Genomic DNA, 17929 nt, shown 5'->3' with positions numbered 1-17929 from the left:
GTTTGACCAGAGCACACCATGGGTGGCCTGTGTGCTGCCTTCAGCGGCCACATTTGTGATGTGAGCAGCTCCCCCCCCCCCGGGGTCATTGCCTTAACCCTGTCTTTCCTTCACTTGGGGTGACAAGATGGCAGCGTTCTAATACAGGCCGCTCCTTCCGCATGCATGGCTAGCAATTTAAGAAGTGAAAATTTCCCTCACCAGCCGTCTGATGACCAAGTTCTCGCCTGTACGGGAAAGACGGGAGAGGTGCTCAGTTCTGTCCTCGTTTCAGAACAGTGAGTCAGCTCCCTCCCATCTTTCAGAGGTGACCAGTGACATTTGCCCTTGCTGTTTCTCTGTAATGACTTCTTTTGCTTGAAGCTCTTTGGGCGTGTTTAAGGCAAGGGACTCTGAGCAGGTGGAACTGTGATTTTCAAGGCTTCTCTTTTTCTACGGTGGGACGCCCGCGTGGTTCACTCCATCAGCCATTAGAAAATACTTGTTGAGCACATACTACTTAGGCACTGGCAGTGGAGCCGTGGGGAGGACGGGCACGGGTCTCACCCCGCAGAGCCGGCAGGCGGGCAGGGGATTTGGACGAGTAAAGCGGTGGCCCTGCGTGAAGGGGTCATGCAGAGTAAACCAGCTGGAGGCCCAAATTCCAGACTCGTCAGGGGGACAGGTGACTTGTCCCGCTGCCTCTGACGCTGCAGATTTTGGGCGTGGAGGTCTGCTTGCATGCGAGCCTGGAGACTGCTCTGCTCAGCTCCCACCACCAAGCACGTATACTCCGAGGAAGCCACAAGCCCCCACGGAGGGGTGTTGCCTGCCTGGGTCTCGCAGCAAGGAGGGCTGTGTCGTGTGCCCGGGTGTGACAGCGTTGCTCTCCCTCTCCTGCAGGAAGACTACCACCGGCTCCTCACCAAGTACGCGGAGGCCGAGAACACCATCGACCAGCTGCGCCTGGGGGCCAAGGTACCAGGCTGGGGTGGGCTGGCGGCGTGGGGCTGGGTCCCCCCAGGAGATGACACTTTCCTGTAGGACAGCCACTGCCTCCTGCATCCGTCGGGGCCCTGGAGATGGTGGAACCCCGGTCCTCCTTCTTCCCCAAGGTCCCTCTGTGCCCTTGGGCAGCAACCTCCCCCTCCCTGGGCTGTGTCATTTACCGCTTGATGGGCTTTGATGTCCTCAAATGCTGGGACCCAGAGTGCCCAGGAGTTTCCCCAGAAGTTCTCTGCTTCTAGCTGGGCTCTGGAGTAAGATCCCCTGGGCTCATCCCCAGCCAGCTGTGTCACCTTAAAGGCGTCACTCGGGCTCTCTGAGCCTCCAGGGAGTGGCACCGCACTTCTGCAGGCTCTGGTGCTCGTTTTCTGGCCTGATTCTTCCCAGATCACACCTCTGCCTTTCTCCGTGCCCACTGCCTCTCCTGATTGCCAGCGTGAGGCAGGGGAGCATGAAGGGTGCACGCCCCACCGCAGGGAGCCCCCGCCGCGCTGCCCAGCCCCCACGCCGTCTTGGGAGGAGGCTGTGAATTCTGCACTTGGGACCTTCCTCTTTTCTGGGATGAGGGAGGAAGTGGGCCTACGGTGGCCCCTCATGGCTTCCTGCTTCTCCCCACCCCCCTTGCCCCACCAGGCTGCAGTGGAGGAGGGGGTGGGAACTGAGGCACAGAGAGGCAGACACCCCACCCCGCCTGCACCCCTTAATGCTCCAGGGCCCCTCCCCCGCCACAGCTGCTTCTCTCAGCTCTAGAAGGTGCTTCTGGGGCGCATGGGTGGAGGCAGGTGAGAAACAGAAGGGCCTGTTCTAGAACAGAGTCCCCCACCCATTCCCCAGCGCAGTAGAGCCACTCCCCTGGCCTCACTGGCCACGTCTGTAAAAGGGGGCTAATCCGCCCTCCCTCCTGGGTGCCAGCAAGGCTCTTTCCAGCTCTCTCAGCTGCTGATCCAGATCCGAGGATGCCAGGGCCAGGGAGTTGGGAGGGGACAGAGGGGCCTGGTGGGTCATCCTGTCTGGGGAAGCCACATTCTCATGGCCACAGACTCCTAGAAGGTCCGAGGAGAAAGGAACTGGCCATCAGGCCCAAACCCTTCAGCTTCCCCATTTTAGTCTGGGAACCCGGGCCCCACTTGGGGTAGAGGCTGCCAAAGGTCACAGGGTGGGCAGGGGTGGAGGCTGGGAGCGTCCTGGCCCTCCCTCCTTCCCTGCCCTCCTCCTGCACGCGTTTACAGGTGCCAGTCGGTATACCTGGCACGTGGCAGGCGCTTCGTGAGAGTTAGGGAATATTACTATTGCAAGGTGTTTACTGAGTGCCTGTCGTATGCCAGGGACAGTGACAGCCACGGGCAGGGAGGACGGGGGGGGGGGGGGCAGCTGTGGCACCTCCTCTCATGGTGCCTCCCTGACCCACTAGGACTCAGGGCCCTCCCCATGTGCGGGCACCCTGGCCTGGCCGGCAGCCCAGACCCCTGGCTCGTGTGTGTGTGTGTGCACACATGTGTATGTGTGTGTTTGCGTGTGTTTGCATGTGTGCACACTTGTGTGTGTGTCCCAGGAGAGAAGGTGGGTGGTTCAGGACCAGTTCCCTCCCTCTTTCTGGAAAAAGGACTGCTGGCCTGAGGGCTGTCCTCACAGGGAGGGTGAGCCCAGCTCAGCTGGACTCTGCCCTCGCCCCCAATCTCACGGCTGCCTGGGGAGCAGGGTAGGACAGTCTTGCTGTCCCAGGGTGCAGAGGACACAGCCCCACAGCCACGAGGGGACTCGCCTGAGTCCCACAGGGCTGGGGGGAGGTGGGACTGCAGCAGCTGCACCTCCTTACTCCATCCAGGGCTCTGCGCTCTCTACCCCAAGGCTTGGGAGACCCCAGGACAGCTCCCCGCTCAGAGCATGCCTCAGGGAGCCATTGCACAGAGGCGTCCCCACCCGTCCCCGCCCTGCAGCTGAGCAGTGGCCTCCAGGACTTCTGAGCCCCTTGGCTCTGCTCAGAGCCCATGTGGGGGCTGGACCCACCCAGGAAGTGGCCAGGCTGGGGACGTTGTCCTGGACACCCGGGCCAGGCCCAGCGGGCGAATGGCAGCAATGTCTGGGGATGCACAAAGGAGACTGACATCGCCGGGCGGCCAAAGGTGCCAGCCCCCAGGCGAAGGGTCTTCTCATTTGAGCCTCTCCACACGCGCGGAAACCCAGGCTCAGCCAGCTTCTCGTATCATTGCTTCACATCCCGAGCTGGTGCGAGAGGCGGAGTTGGGACTTAAACCCACATCTGCCTGACCCCAGAGCAGGTGTTCTTTCCCCTTGCCTGGGTCATCTGCCTGACCCCTGGTGCCACCCCCGCCCCCCTACCCCCGCTTCTCCTGGCCCAGGTCCTGGCCCTGGGGCGTGGGAGAGGCATAGGGACGAGGCCGATTGATGGTGGTTTTAGTCATAAGATGGTAATAAGCTGTCCTAAGTATTAATAATTTGCCGTTGGGGAAGTTGAGGCACAGAGAGGGTAAGTAACTGACCCAAGGTCACTCAGCACGTAGGTGCCAGAGCAGGGGTTTGAACCTGGCTCTGAAGCCCGCTGTTTACACCACAGGCATAGACCGAATAGCCGTAGGGTCTGCAGTGAGGGAGGCTGACCAGGGAGTCCCAAGGCCTGGCCTGGGAACGCCAGTGGACCTGGGGCCTGGGTGGGGGCAGGGAGCCAGTACTGGCCAGCAGTCACTGGTGGACTCTGTCCTACACACTGGCCTCTGGCCAGAGTGTTTGGTGATCTCACTGCATTTGCTGCCATGTTGGCACCTCCCCTGTCCCCTCCCCCCATGCCAGCTGCAGGGACATCTGGAAGAGCTGAGGTGACCGGAAATTACCCCAGAAAGGATTGGGGGCATAACGTAAAGCCACCTTTTTCGGTGTGTTCTGATGGCCACTGGTTGGTCCAGAAGCCCCGGTGGGGTTGGGGGAGGGCGGTCCCTGTGCCCAGAGGAGGGGGACACACTCCTGCTCTCCACCCCCCCTCCTGCCCCATTCACAAAGCCCATTAGCATTTTAAAGGCTGGTGAGAAATCCATCTGTGCAGAGAATATTCATTCGTTTAACCCGATCTTTCCCAAACTGCCGGGTCCACCCGCACAGAATCACGACTGAGCTTCACAGAATGCCGCGAGGGGCTAATGCAGTCTCGGGGCGCACCGAGGGCCACCTGGGCTTAAAAGGGGCACCCTAGGTTTCCAGGGTGGGTCCGGCTGTGTCCGGGGGACAGGTCCTGGGAGGGACAGGCCTGAGCAGCCGGCAGGTGCCACCCACGCACCCCTCCTGCCCGCTTCTCGTGGCTTCTGCACGGGCCTGCGGCTTCTCTGCTTCAGCTCCTCCTGGCTGCCCAAACAAAGGGCAGCGTCCCGGCCCCCCGGCTCAGAGCTGCCGCTCCCTGCGCTCCCCGGGCGGGAAGCGAGTCAGAGGGCTGGGCCTCCCCTGGGATTGGGGTCACCTCAGGAGGAGGGGTGCTGATGGCAGGCCCCCACAGGCGGCTCTGAGCAGATGGAGAGGGGATTAGGAAAATCCAGCCTTGTTTTCATCTAGGGAGGCTGGGCCCGAGAGAGGGGGAGGCAGCAGGGCCCAGCCACACGTGGAGTCCATTTCTCAGCGGCAGCCAGGACCTGGAGAGCAGCTTAGGCAGGAAGCCCCCCCACCAGGGCCACCCACGCGGCCCACCCCCGACCTTGGCAGCGGCGGGCAGTTAAGGTTAACCCACCTGCCATCACGATGAGCAGGAGCCACAGAGGCGGAGTGCAGTTTTTCCACGGACTGCCTCCGTGCCTATGTGAGGATGGTGATGGTGACGGTGAGGATGGTGGCGGTGAGGATGGTGATGGTGATGGTAAGAATGGTGGTGGTGAGGATGGTGATGGTGAGGATGGTGATGGTGATGATGAGGATGGTGGTGGTGACAGTGAGGATGGTGATGGTGAGGATGGTGGTGGTGAGGAGGTGATGGTGACAGTGAGGATGGTGACGGTGAGGACGGTGGCGGTGAGGACGGTGATGGTGAGGATGGTGATGGTGAGGATGGTGATGGTGAGGATGGTGATGGTGGTGGTGAGGACAGTGGTGGTGAGGATCGTGGTGGTGAGGATGGTGATGGTGAGGATGGTGATGGTGGTGGTGAGGACGGTGGTGGTGAGGACGGTGGTGGTGAGGACGGTGGTGGTGAGGACGGTGATGGTGAGGACGGTGATGGTGAGGACGGTGGCGGTGAGTATGGTGATGGTGAGGATGGTGGCGGTGAGGACGGTGATGGTGAGGACGGTGATGGTGAGGATGGTGATGGTGAGGACGGTGGCGGTGAGGACGGTGATGGTGAGGACGGTGATGGTGGTGGTGAGGACAGTGGTGGTGAGGATGGTGGTGGTGAGGATGGTGATGGTGAGGATGGTGGTGGTGAGGATGGTGATGGTGGTGGTGAGGATGGTGGTGGTGAGGACGGTGGTGGTGAGGATGGTGATGGTGAGGACGGTGGTGGTGAGGATGGTGGTGGTGAGGATGGTGATGGTGAGGATGGTGATGGTGAGGATGGTGATGGTGAGGATGGTGATGGTGAGGATGGTGATGGTGAGGATGGTGATGGTGAGGATGGTGATGGTGGTGGTGAGGATGGTGATGGTGAGGATGGTGATGGTGGTGGTGAGGATGGTGATGGTGAGGATGGTGATGGTGAGGACGGTGATGGTGAGGATGGTGGTGGTGAGGATGGTGATGGTGAGGATGGTGATGGTGAGGATGGTGGTGGTGAGGACGGTGGTGGTGAGGATGGTGATGGTGAGGATGGTGATGGTGGTGGTGAGGACGGTGGTGGTGAGGACGGTGGTGGTGAGGATGGTGATGGTGAGGACGGTGATGGTGAGAATGGTGGTGGTGAGGATGGTGATGGTGAGGATGGTGATGGTGAGGATGGTGATGGTGGTGGTGAGGACAGTGGTGGTGAGGATGGTGGTGGTGAGGATGGTGATGGTGAGGATGGTGATGGTGGTGGTGAGGACGGTGGTGGTGAGGACGGTGGTGGTGAGGATGGTGATGGTGAGGATGGTGATGGTGAGGACAGTGATGGTGAGGACGATGATGGTGAGGACGGTGATGGTGAGGATGGTGATGGTGGTGGTGAGGACGGTGGCGGTGAGTATGGTGGCGGTGAGGATGGTGATGGTGAGTACAGTGATGGTGAGGATGGTGATGGTGGTGGTGAGGACGGTGGTGGTGAGGATGGTGGCGGTGAGTACAGTGGTGGTGAGGACGGTGGCGGTGAGGATGGTGATGGTGAGGATGGTGATGGTGAGGATGGTGGTGGTGATGGTGACAGTGACAGTGAGGATGGTGGCGGTGAGGACGGTGGTGGTGAGGACGGTGATGGTGAGGATGGTGATGGTGAGGATGGTGATGGTGAGGATGGTGATGGTGAGGACAGTGGTGGTGAGGATGGTGATGACCGTAAGGGTGGTGGCTGCTGTTTATTGAGTGCTTACTTTGTGCACAGAGAGGTTAATTGAGTCAAGCAGGACTCAGAGGTGTGCAGTGGTGGAGCCTGAACGTGAACGTGAGCCTGGGCTCTGACCACGGAGCCCACAGCTAAGCCGGAGTTGGCAAACTTTCTCTGTAAAGGGCCAGATTGTGAATATTTTCAGCCCTGTGGACCAGACAGTCTGTTGCAACTGCTCAGCTCCCCTGCTGGAGTGCAAAAGCAGCTCTAGCTCATACATAAACAAACGGGCACGGCCGTGTTCAGTAAAACCCTATTTACAAAAACAGACCAAGGTTCTCCAAACTCTGCTCTGAACCGCTGTATGGCACGTGGCGTCCCTCTGTGTTTGAGCTTCAGAAGGTCTTCCCGGGCCACCTGCCTGACTCCAGACTTCTCTCTCGCACACTGGGCTGTTGCCTTATTAAATCCACCCTCACACGATGGAGCTCTGCTGCCAGTGCAGATCCGTTTGGTCACGTGACGGTTCACTCATTCATTCAGACAGCCATTAGCTGCCACCCTTATCAATATAATAATAGTTGTTATTGGAGATATTTATGTTTGTTATTAAGAGATGATTATGTTCTATATTATACAGTGTGTTGATTATAATATAATTATAACAAGCATTATTAATAAAAATTATTGTCGGTGGTGGAAAACCATTGGCTTTGGGGTTATGTAGAACAGTGTCATAATAATCCTGGTCCAAGGACTCGTCAGCTGGAGATTTTGAGCAAATGACTTAACCTCTCTGTGTCTCCGTGGGGACGGCGGGCCTGCCCCGTTGTCAGGGGAACTGAAAGAGCGAGTGAGCCCTCCAGCCAGGGTGTGGCCGCTCCAGGGCTCCCCTGGCAGGGCACGTTTGTTACTGTGGGCAGGTTTGCTGGATGAAGATGAGGCCTTCGGCAGATCGGCCCCACCTGAAGCCCTGCGGGTGCCCTCCTCTTCCTCAGGTGACCCTGTACTCGGACCCACCCCGGCCCAGCCGCAGCTTCCACTCGGGGACGGTGCCCCAGGGGACCCAGGTCTTGTCCTTCACCATCCCGCAGCCCCGCTCAGCGCAGCGGTGGCCCGGCCCCGCAGAGGACCCCCAGGCCTCCGAGGCCTCAGGTGAGTCGGGGGAGGAGTGTGCCTGGGGCTGTTCTGCCCGCGATCCTGCTTCGGGGGGACCTTGGCTGGTCTGAGGATGGCTCCGGCTTCAGGCCAGGGGACGGAGGGAGGCAGGGCCCCGCTCTGGGCCCTGCGACTGGAAAGGGCCAAACAGAGCTGTGGAAAGTGTCCAGTGGGGGAAGCCCCGGCTCTGTCACTTGGCGTGCCGGTGACCTTGCGTAACAGGGAACTTTGTCCTTCGGGAGGCCGTACTGGGCCAGGCCCCGTACTAAGCCTTGGCACATGTGATCTCGGTTCATCCCACGTCCCCCTGGTGAGGCGCACTGTCGTTACCCAACGGCAGTTAAGGAGACCAAGGCTCAGAGAGGCGAGGACATGCCGAAGGTCACACAGCTATGAAGGGCAAGGGGGGAGGGCCGGGCCCTGAACCCACATGACCCTGGGTCAGAGCACACGCTGGTGGCTGGGAAGCCGAGGCCTGGCGTGGCTCTGCTCCTTCCAGCTGTGTGATCCGGGGCAGAACGAGACCGCGTCCCCCGCTGTAGTGGCGGGCGGCGCTCTGCCCTTCCTCTGCCAGTTGAGGCGGCACACGGGATGGTCGAGCTGCCTCGGTGACGGAGGTGGTGATGTTGAGGTTCAGCCTGTCTGTCAGCCCCTGGAGGGACTGTTCTCGACCTAGGTTTCAGCGGTTGTGTATTCCAGGGTGGCCAGCGGCTCGAGGAGACCTGAGCCCCTCCTCGCCCACCTGCGTGCCCGCCCCAGGGTGGCTCTCGGAGCACCAAGGCAATGCCAAGGACCAGCCCTCGGCGGGACGGGGCCAGGTGCTGGCCTCACAGGCCAGCCGGTTCCTGGCCAAGGTGAGTGGAATCCCGGCTTTGCTCCGAGAGACTTAACCCCCCTGGAGAGAGCAGAGCCTCTGCCTGCCTGGGCGGCGGCTGTCTGGGACACTCACTTGTCGTGCCCCTGCCTCTGCACCCAGTCAGCTTGGCTGTCTCGAAATCAGGAGCCTCCCCTGATTTTAGAGGCCACACGCCCCAGCCTCCTCCTTGTCTTCCAGTACTAGGCTTAACTCCCCCTTTCGGCATCACACCAGAATCCCTCCAGTTGTGCTTGAGATGGTCTCCCAGGAGACCCTCAGCTCTTTCAGGATTCTGGAAGGGGAGCAGACCCTCCACTCTGCCTCCAGGATAAATCACACCAGTGTCTTCATTTCATTAGAGAAATCAGTTCTCAGTCACCTCTCAAAGGGCCTTTATATTTTCATCAAATAGTCCAAGTAACCATGAAGTGTTTGCAGGCCTATTTATAACTATACATTTCGCTTTATTCCAAAAGTGCTTTAAAGTGGCTTATGAAAATACATACATTTTAACTGCATTCTGAAAACGGAAGTGAGGAAACTAAAGCAGAGGGGAAGTAAGGGTAGAAAAAAATTAATTAACTTGGGGTGAAGTAAACAAAATGTGCTGTTGGACCCTGAGCTCTTCACCAAGTGACACGTTTAGCTTTGAGCTTCCTAGTTGCTGATGCAAAGAGGGAAATGCAATAGTTGCATGTACCACCACATCCGTAAAACAAATTCCTTCAGAGAAACACCACCATTCTTTTCTTTAACAGCTTTATTGAAGGATAGTTCATATATCATACAATCCACTTATTTAAAGTATACACTTGAGTGGTTTTTAGTATATTCACAGTTCATGCAGCCATCACCACTATCAGTTTTTAGAACATTTCCATAAGAAACTCCATGTCTATTAAGCAATCACTCCCCATTCCCTCCTCCCCCACCCCAGCCTCAGGCAGCTGTTCAGCTGCTTTCTGTCCCTTTGGGCTTGCCTTTTCTGGGCATTTCATATAAATAGATTCATATGGTATTTGCCCTTTTCTGCTGAAACTTACCATGGTGTTTTCAAGGCTCGTCCACGTTGGCGTAGCATGCACAGGTACTTTATTCCTTTCTATCTCCACTGCTCATGGTCCTGTAACTGGAGAGATATTGTCCTCTTTGTCCATAAAATAAAGCAAAGCCAAGTCATCACATGCAGCAGGAGCTGGGGTACCAGCTGAGCCCTAAAGATGCAGAGCTGGGCCGTCCGATATGGGAGCCACCGGCCATATGTGGCCATCGAGACTTGACATGGGCCATTCCAAACTGAAACGTCCCATGAGTGTAAAACACATGCCAGATTTCAAAGACTCAGTGTGAAAAGAGTGTATCTCCCTAATAATTTTTTATATTATTACATGTTGAAATGAAATTTGGTATTAAATAAAATATATTATTAAAATTAATTTCACTTGTTTCTTTTTACACTTTGAATGTGGCTATCAGAAAATTATAAATTACATGTGTAGTTCATACTACATTTCTATTTTATGTATTATAATTATGTAAATTTCTATATTATGCTTCAACACTGATCTAAAGCTTTTATAAAAATGAACCCAAATCATCACTTTCTCTTTTTTTCTAATTAAAAAATTTTTTTTGAAAGGTAATAGATGCACATGGTAAAGACTGCCACACAGTGCAAAGGGCATATTCAGCGAAAAATGTCTTTTTCTCCCACCCATGCAAAAATGTTCAGTGCACACACATGCATTTGTAGAAATGGTTGCATAAGTATGTAAACTATACTGTACCTTGATTTTTTTTCCTATCCTACATTTGGATATGTATTTTTGGATAGACAATGAATTTACATTGTTCAAAGGATCCAAGGAACATATAGTAAGAAATCTCCTTCCCATTCCTATCGGCTACTCGGTTCTCCTCCCCCAATGCAAGTAATGTTTTAGTTTCTTGAATCTTTCTAGAGATAGTTTGTCATATATAAGCATAGATTTTCCTTTTTTATTCTCTGTATATTTTATGCAGATGGTAACATAATAAACATTGCTCTGTACCTTGATTTGACACTGAAAAACAGATCTGAGAGGCATTTATACCTCAGAACATACACGTGTGCCTTCATCTTTTTGCTGGCCGCATACTATTCCATGGATAGGCATCTAGGCTATTTCCAGTTGCCCCTGCCCTCCATCCACGCTGCGGTAAATATCCTGGCTCATAGGCCTTCACGCACTTGAGTGAGTGTGTTTTGTTGTCGATAAATTCCTGTAGGTTCCACCTTGATTTTTCCCAAGGCTGCCATGGGTGAGGCCGGTGGTAGAGTTTCTGTTTCCAGCACCCACCTCTCCGTGCTTGGCAGGAAGCCCATGTCCTGCGGCCAGACCCTGCTCCTCCTACACAGCGCGAATGTGGCGGGGTGTGGGGGTCTGGAGGACTCTAGTAACAGCACATTTCCTTCCCACCCCCGTGCCCAGGTGGAGTCCTTTGAACGGCTGTTGCGGGCAGGACGGCTCTCGGCCCGGGACCAGCTCAAGGTACCATCCGATTCAGGAGCTGCCCATGAGCGGCGAGACAGACCAGACAGTCCCGGACACAGTGTCTCCTTTTAGGGCAGACAGCTCTGGCTTAGCGTCCCGTGATAATAGCCATTATGTCACAGTAGTTACCGCTTATGAAGCAGTGACGGTGGCGTGCCGGGCACTGTGTTCAACTCTTAGCATACGTTATTTTATCGTCATCAAAACCTGGTGAGGCAGTTACAGTCGTCACCCCTGTGCGACCAGGATGGAACCAAAGCCCAGAGAGGGGACTCGAAGGCCACCCAGCTAGTAGGCAGCTGAGCCTGGAGCCAGGTCTGTCTGCCTCCCAAGTCCAGGGTCACCGTCACTGTCCTGCACTGCTTCCCTTTCTTTTCTGTAAGTCTCTCTCTCTTTTTTAATTATAAAAAGTAATTGCCAAAAGTTTGGATACTATGGTAAAAAAGGGTGAAGAGACCCTCAATAGAACTCTTACTGGCCTATTTCCTTTGGACTGTGGAGTCGTAGGCAACTCGAGCCAAGTCGTATATGTGATTTAGATTCCTGCTGCATCAGCCGGGGGCCCGGTATGCAGCAGGTGAATTCTCAAGGCTGGAGTGTCGGGCTCAAAGGAGGGGACGGTCCGCACAGGTGTGGCGGCACGAAGGTTCACTAAGGCCACGTCCCTGGGGAGTAGCGACCACAGGGAGCTGTTCCCACCTCCAGCTCTCCAGCCGCCTCCCCCTGGGCAGCCAGCAGGCAGGGAGCCCACCGAGCTTGGAGCTGAGGACCGGTCTGCAGGGGCAAAGGCAGCAGCCTAGTTTATACAGACGCATCATGGCACGAGTATTTTCCTATGTGATTATGGAATTTTTTCCAATTTTTTTTCCCAATTTTTCCAAATTCTAATGGAATTTTTTTCCAATTTTTCCAAATTCCAATGGAATTTTTTCCATTTTCCAATTACAAAATGTGTGACCTGCACCGTATTATATCATCAAGTGGATGATCAAGGACTGCGGCAATGAAAACCATCCTGTTTCTTCCTCTCGGTCCTACTTCTCCCATATTCAGGGAGGTGGAGAGCGGTCGGAAGATCAGGCGTGGCCAGGGGCTGGATTCTCGGTTGTCCTTGGCCTCCTCCGTCTGTCCTCAGAGCTGAGTGGGTTGGAGATGACAGTAATACAGGGGTGATGGTGCCACCTCCTGGGTTTGGGCCACGTCTTACCTGGGATTGTGTTTGCTGTGGGCGCCTGGCGGAAGTGTTAGGACCAGGAGCTCTGGGGCCAGCAGACCTGGGTTCACATCTTGGCTCTACAACTCTCTTGCTCACTCTGTGACCTTCGCCAACTTAAATAACCCCTCTGGGCCTCAGTTTCATCCTTTTTAAATGGATGATAACTTACCCCTCTCATTATGGTTACATTGAAGATTAAGTGAATAAGTGCAAAGTGCTTAGCATAGAGCTTCAGTGCCATGCAAACCCTAGTCGTGGCTCTCGATTGTGTGATGTGATGGCAGCATCATCTTAGGATCTGGGGAGAGAGTGTCTGATTTTCTGAAGCCCACAGTTTTGCACATCGAGAATGAAGGATCCAGGGTCTCTCAAGTGCCAGGTCCTTATGGGGACGTAGCCCCTTATGGGGCCATATACTTGATGTGACTGTTGTGGTACATTGGGGTCCCTGTAAGGCCACCCAGGCAGGGCTGGTGCTCTCGGGAGCTGGTGCCAAGGCTCTAAGCTGTGCCTCTCCTGTGCCAGTGTGATGGCAGAGCGCTCGGCCGGGGCAGGCAGCCCCAGAGGTTCCAGCCTCCGTCTCCATGGCTTCTTGCAAGTTGTCTCACCCGCTGTGCCTGCAGAGACAGGGCCCGCAGGTGCTGAGCACTCGGGCCTTCCCGGCCCGGTCCGGTTTCAGGGTTTCCAGCGGCTGAAGGCTGCCCACGCGGCCCTAGAGGAGCAGTACCTGAAGGCCTGCCGGGAGCAGCGCCCTGCCCAGCAGCTCAGCAGCTCCACGGGGCCACCTGGGAAATTCGATCCCAGCAGGTACGCGCTGGGGAGGGAGGCCCAGAAGGACAGATGGGACAGACCCCTGGGTTCCCGCTGTCTCCAGGAGGGAGGCACAACTTCATAATTTGTCTTCATAATTTGTACCCAAGGGGAACAGAGAGAAATCCTGTCCCAATTAGTAGCATATCCAAATGGTGGAATTCTTGAAAGCTGAGATGTATGTCCCTTTGGGTGCACTGCAGTGAGAAGGCACCTTGGAGATAAGAGCTGAAACCCCTTGTTGGACATTGGGGAAACTGAGGCCAGAGGGGCATGGGAGGTCCCATAGCCTGTGGGTGGCAGAGGGGACTGAGGCTGAGGCCTCCTAAATCCCACCTTCTTTCATCTTGTTTATTTTGAGTTCTTATCATCTAACGGTGACATTAAGTGGACCATAAATGACATTAAGTGGCATCCCCTGGGGCCTCTGCTCTGTCACATGACCCCCTGGACCTCCCTGATGCGACTGCTGTCCTGGGCCCCTGGCGCTGATGTTTCTGCATTCCAGGGAGCTGGAGGCAGAAATATTCCATCTGGGGATCTGCCTGGAAGAGCTGAAGGACCACATGGACCAGACCCTGCAAGAGCCTGAGCCGCCCTGGTCGGCCCCAGCCCCGGACGGCAGCCCGGCCGCGCCCTCCGCCCCCCAGCCAGCGCGTCTGCCGGCCCCCCCAGAACAATCCTCTGCGCCAGCCGTCAGGACCCTCCACCCCGAGGTACCTCTCTGCTCAGCCATGTCGGGCTGTTCCCCCATGCATTCATTCCGTCATGAACTCATTTCTTCACTACTTATTTATACAGTATGTACCGTATGCCAGGACCGTGCCACATGGTGGGGACTCGGTGGAGTCGGGGGAGCCGGGGATGATGGCCTCTACCTTCCTGCAGTTTTCTGTATAGTTGAACTACTTACACAGTTATTTAATTATAATTTTGATCAGGACTCTGAAAAAGAATTAGGGGTTCTGCGAGAATAGGTACCCCTATGTAACATGATTGTGTTTGAGGGGGATGTCAGTGAAACTTTCCCTGTTGAAACAGTAATGTTTAAATGAGATCTGAGGGTAAGTAGGAATTTCCAGAAGCAGAAAACCCAGCCAGCAGGGAAAACAGCCTGTGCAAAGGCCCTGTGGTCAGGGTATAGAAAGTGAGGAGGAATAATATCCTGAGATGTAGCTGGAGAGGCAGCAGGGCCCCATGACAGAGGGGCTCGCAGTCACAGTGTGAGTGTGACCGTGCTGGGATTTTCAGGAGGGAGTGCGGTGAGAGGCTCTGTGGGTAGACCAGTCTGAGGCTGAGGTGCGGGGCAGATGGGGAGGAGTGGGAGGACCGGAGAGAGGGTCAGAGCTGTGTTCGACTGGCCTGGGAGTGGCGTGAGAGGGAAGGGAGGCAAGGGCGACCTGCAGGCTCTGGGGTGTGACGCCGAGGGTGATGGGGTGAGGCCTGGGCGGGGGCCACCTGTGGAAGGGGCTTAGTGGGAGTGTCCCCAGCCCACAGTACAATGCCTTGGGAGACAATCGCTGCCTCCGTTTTGCAGGTCAGCAGACTGAGTGTAGTGTAGCCACACAGCTGACGACGACGGGGTGTCTGTGTCTCCAAAGTCCTGGGCGCCTGTGCTGCAGGGACCCGTCTGGAGGACGGGAGCAGGAGTCGAGAGGGCCTGGCACGCCGGGTGGCTGGGAGCTGGAGAGGGCGGGCGCTGGTGTTCATGACCGCCGAGGTCTTGCCAGCCCCGCGGTTGGGGAAACCCTCACACCGCGCTCTGCCCTGGAGGGTGGGAAGACGGCCAGGCCCGTCGCATGCGAGGACAGGGGAGAACCTGAGCACATCGTCTTGAGGGGCCCCGTGCTCTTGCAGTGAAGGTGTTTGGGGGCCGAGGTGGCCATGCTGGGTTGGAGGGGGTCGGGAGAGGTGCTGCTGGCAGGAAATCTGGGTTCGAATCTCAGCGCTGCCCCTCACTGTGTGACTTTGGGCAAATCATGTGGGCCTCAGTCACCTGTCTGTAAAATGGGTTGTAATAACCATACCTACTGTTGGGATTGCTGTGCAGTGCTGTCAGTGTGGCACCTGGCACGTAGGAGGTGCTGTATTCATGGCAGGCGGTATTGAAGATCGCCTGGTCCAGTCTCGACATTTTGCACATGCATAAAAGGGTGGTGACGCTGGGCGCGGTGGCTCACACCTGTAATCCCGGCACTTTAGGAGGCCGAGTCAGGAGGAGCATTTGAGGCCAGTTGTTTGAGATCAGCCTGGGCAACATAGCAAGACCCCATCTCTAAAAAAATGTTTTTTTTAATTAGCCAAGTGTGATGATACATGCCTGTAGTCCCAGCTACTTGGGAGGCTGAGGCAGGAGGATCGCTTGAGCCCAAGAGTTGGAGGCTGCAGTGAGCTATGATTGTGCCACTGTACTCCATCCAGCCTGGGTAACAGAGCACGACCCTATCTTGAAAAAAGAAAAGAAAAGAAAAGAGAAGTGGTGGGGTGAGTGAGCATGACATATGTGTTACTCTTCAGCACCCAGCACAAGCCTGGCATGAGGTTAGTACTTAACAGTGGTGTTTAAGTATCTGCTGAGTCTCTGTCCCTCCACCTCTCTGTCCCCAGCCTGACGCTGCCGCCGCTGGCACCTGCCCGTTGCACGTGAACGTGGAGGCGAGCTCTGGCAGCAGGGAGGTGGAGGACGGGCCTCGGGACCTCCCAGCCCCACTCAGGCACAAGGAGCTGCAGATGGAGCAGGATTTCCACGGCCTCCTGGAGCGGTGAGTGCACCCAGACCAGGCCGGCAGCTGGATCCTGGCTGCCCCTGCTGGGCAGGGCTCACGCCCCTCTGTGCGTTCTTTTGCAGGTACCTCAGCGTGAAGTCTCTCCCAGAATCCATGAGGATGGGGGAGGAGGAGGAGGAGGAGGAGGAAGAGGAGGAGGTTGATGGACCAGCTCCAGCTCCAGGGAAAGCAGAGGCCACCAGGGTCCCCCCAAGGCAGCACCTGACACAGGCTGAGAAAAGTCACAGTGCCCCGCTCGAGTAAGTCACTGAGCCTTCCCTACAGAGTGTCCCGGACCACCCTAAGATTTCGGGATGCTCATTGTCGGAGTGGCCCAGACAGCACTGCAGCTAGACATGGCTTGCCCGTCCCGTCTCCCCACAGGGTGATAGCCCAGGAAACAATCTGGGGCAGGATGTGATCTTCAGGAGGACAGAAGGGGCATTAAATGACATTATTCTCCTTTCCAGTCTCTGACCTTCTGATGACGCCAGGGAGAAAGTCTCAGTTAGTGCTATTGTGTCTTTAACGCCTCTCTTCATCTTCCTTTGGGAAAGGGAGAGAGGGGGAGAGAGAGAGGAACGCATGACCGAGCGACAATAGGACCTATTAGAATATAATAATACTGTTTTCAGGCTTTGCGTACTTATTTTCAGGTTAGTTTCTATCTGTAACGTGACATGCTGGTCTTCTGCTTGTAATAGTGGCCTAAAGTCTTTCAAGTCGATGGAAGGTTGTGGAAACGGCTGAAATAGGGAGATGGTACACAAGCCGCTGGAGTCTGGGAACGATGCTTTATTTAGCTCACTCGTGTTCCCAAAATTTCCTTTGTGGTGCATCGGGTGGGTTTTGTTGGCATCCCCATTTTATAGTTGAGAAAAGTGAGGTTCAGACAGGGGAAGTGTCTTGCCCCGGGTCACACCACTAGAAGGTGGCAGAACCGGGTTGAGCACCCAGGGGTGTCTGACTCCCCAGCTTGTGCCCCGGGATCCTTGGCTCCTGGGGCGGGCTGAGCCCCAGGTCGGGACTGCCCAGCTCATGGCAGGGCTCGGCGATATTCTTCTCTCCCCCCCAGGGAGACCGTGGAGCAGATGGTGTCTGTGAAGCCACCAGGCTTGCCGACGGCCCTGGCCAGAGACAGGCACGTGCTGGGCCCAAGACAGACTGAGGCAGCCCCTCCAGGCCCTGACAGGCCAGCCCACCCTCTGGGTAGCAAGTCCGCAGCTTCCCACCAGAGCAGCATGACCAGCCTAGAGGGCAGTGGCATTTCTGAGCACCTTCCGCAGAAGTCCCTGCACCAAGCCGGCAGGCCCCACCTGGAGGTAAGTGTCCACTTTGGGGCATGGCCATTCCCCGGGTCAGCTGAGCTTTCTGCCTCCGGGCCTTTGCTTGTGCCGTTCCATCTCGGAATGCCTGCTGCCCCGTCCCTGCCAGCCACTCTCCTACCAACATGCAGGCCTATGCCCAGTGCCACCCAGCCCCGTCACTCTGCCAGAGCTCTCGTGCCTCCTCTGACAGCTTGTAGCCCATTGCCTGTATCTCTCAGAGCCAGCTCTTCACAGCTGGGGTGCAGTTCTTGCCTCTATGCTCTTTGTGTCATTAGAGTGGTGACCTAAACTGTTGCAGGGTCACAGACCACTGTGGAAATGTGACTTGTGCTATGGACTCTCTCATGGAATAATGCATATATATATGCATGTGCACACACACAGGCTTCTGAGTCCTAGTGAGCCTGTGTTCAGGAATCTCTGCCCTAGACCATGAACTCACGGAGGGCAGGTGCCCGTGTCGTTCTGTTGTGTTCTTTGTACGTGCATTAAACCCAGGGGTAGGAGCTGTCCGTATGTGTTGGGCTTTGTTTTGCCAATGCATTGGGGCTGAGCATTTCTGCAGTCAAATAAGGCCATGGCATCCCAGGCCCAGGCCAGAGACGCTGGAAATAAGGCTTTCTCCTCCTCTTGCTCATCCTTGTCTGCTACTGGCTCTTCCAAGGGCCGTGGCTGCCCTTCCTCAGGGAGGCAGGACCTGCTCAGGGTTGTCTCAGGGTTTGAAGTCCCTGCTGTTAGCCAGATTCTCGTGCTGGGGCCTGAGGACCCTCACCCCTTGGGCCTGGCTGCTGGGAGCTGGGTCGGCCTCTCCGGCCCAGACCAGGATTTG

The 17929-nt window shown here is 56.1% G+C and overlaps 1 protein-coding gene across 2 annotated transcripts in view; it reads left to right on the top strand.

Annotated features, from left to right (window-relative positions):
- AKNA (AT-hook transcription factor) overlaps positions 1–17929 on the top strand; it is a 53219-nt gene that overhangs the window by 20276 nt on the left and 15014 nt on the right. For both annotated transcript variants that reach the window (XM_012768820.3, XM_012768819.3), the window contains exons 4-12: positions 883–957; positions 7432–7588; positions 8291–8445; positions 10919–10978; positions 12877–13004; positions 13516–13723; positions 15615–15769; positions 15856–16032; positions 16848–17094. In XM_012768820.3, coding sequence (XP_012624274.2) covers positions 883–957; positions 7432–7588; positions 8291–8445; positions 10919–10978; positions 12877–13004; positions 13516–13723; positions 15615–15769; positions 15856–16032; positions 16848–17094 — 1362 coding nt within the window. The remainder of the gene's footprint in view (positions 1–882; positions 958–7431; positions 7589–8290; positions 8446–10918; positions 10979–12876; positions 13005–13515; positions 13724–15614; positions 15770–15855; positions 16033–16847; positions 17095–17929) is intronic.

This window comes from Microcebus murinus, chromosome 12 (genome assembly GCF_040939455.1).
Source record: "Microcebus murinus isolate Inina chromosome 12, M.murinus_Inina_mat1.0, whole genome shotgun sequence".
NCBI lineage: Eukaryota > Metazoa > Chordata > Mammalia > Primates > Cheirogaleidae > Microcebus > Microcebus murinus.
The sequence above is the reverse complement of the archived record's forward strand: the minus strand, read 5'-3'. Positions and strand labels throughout refer to the sequence as shown.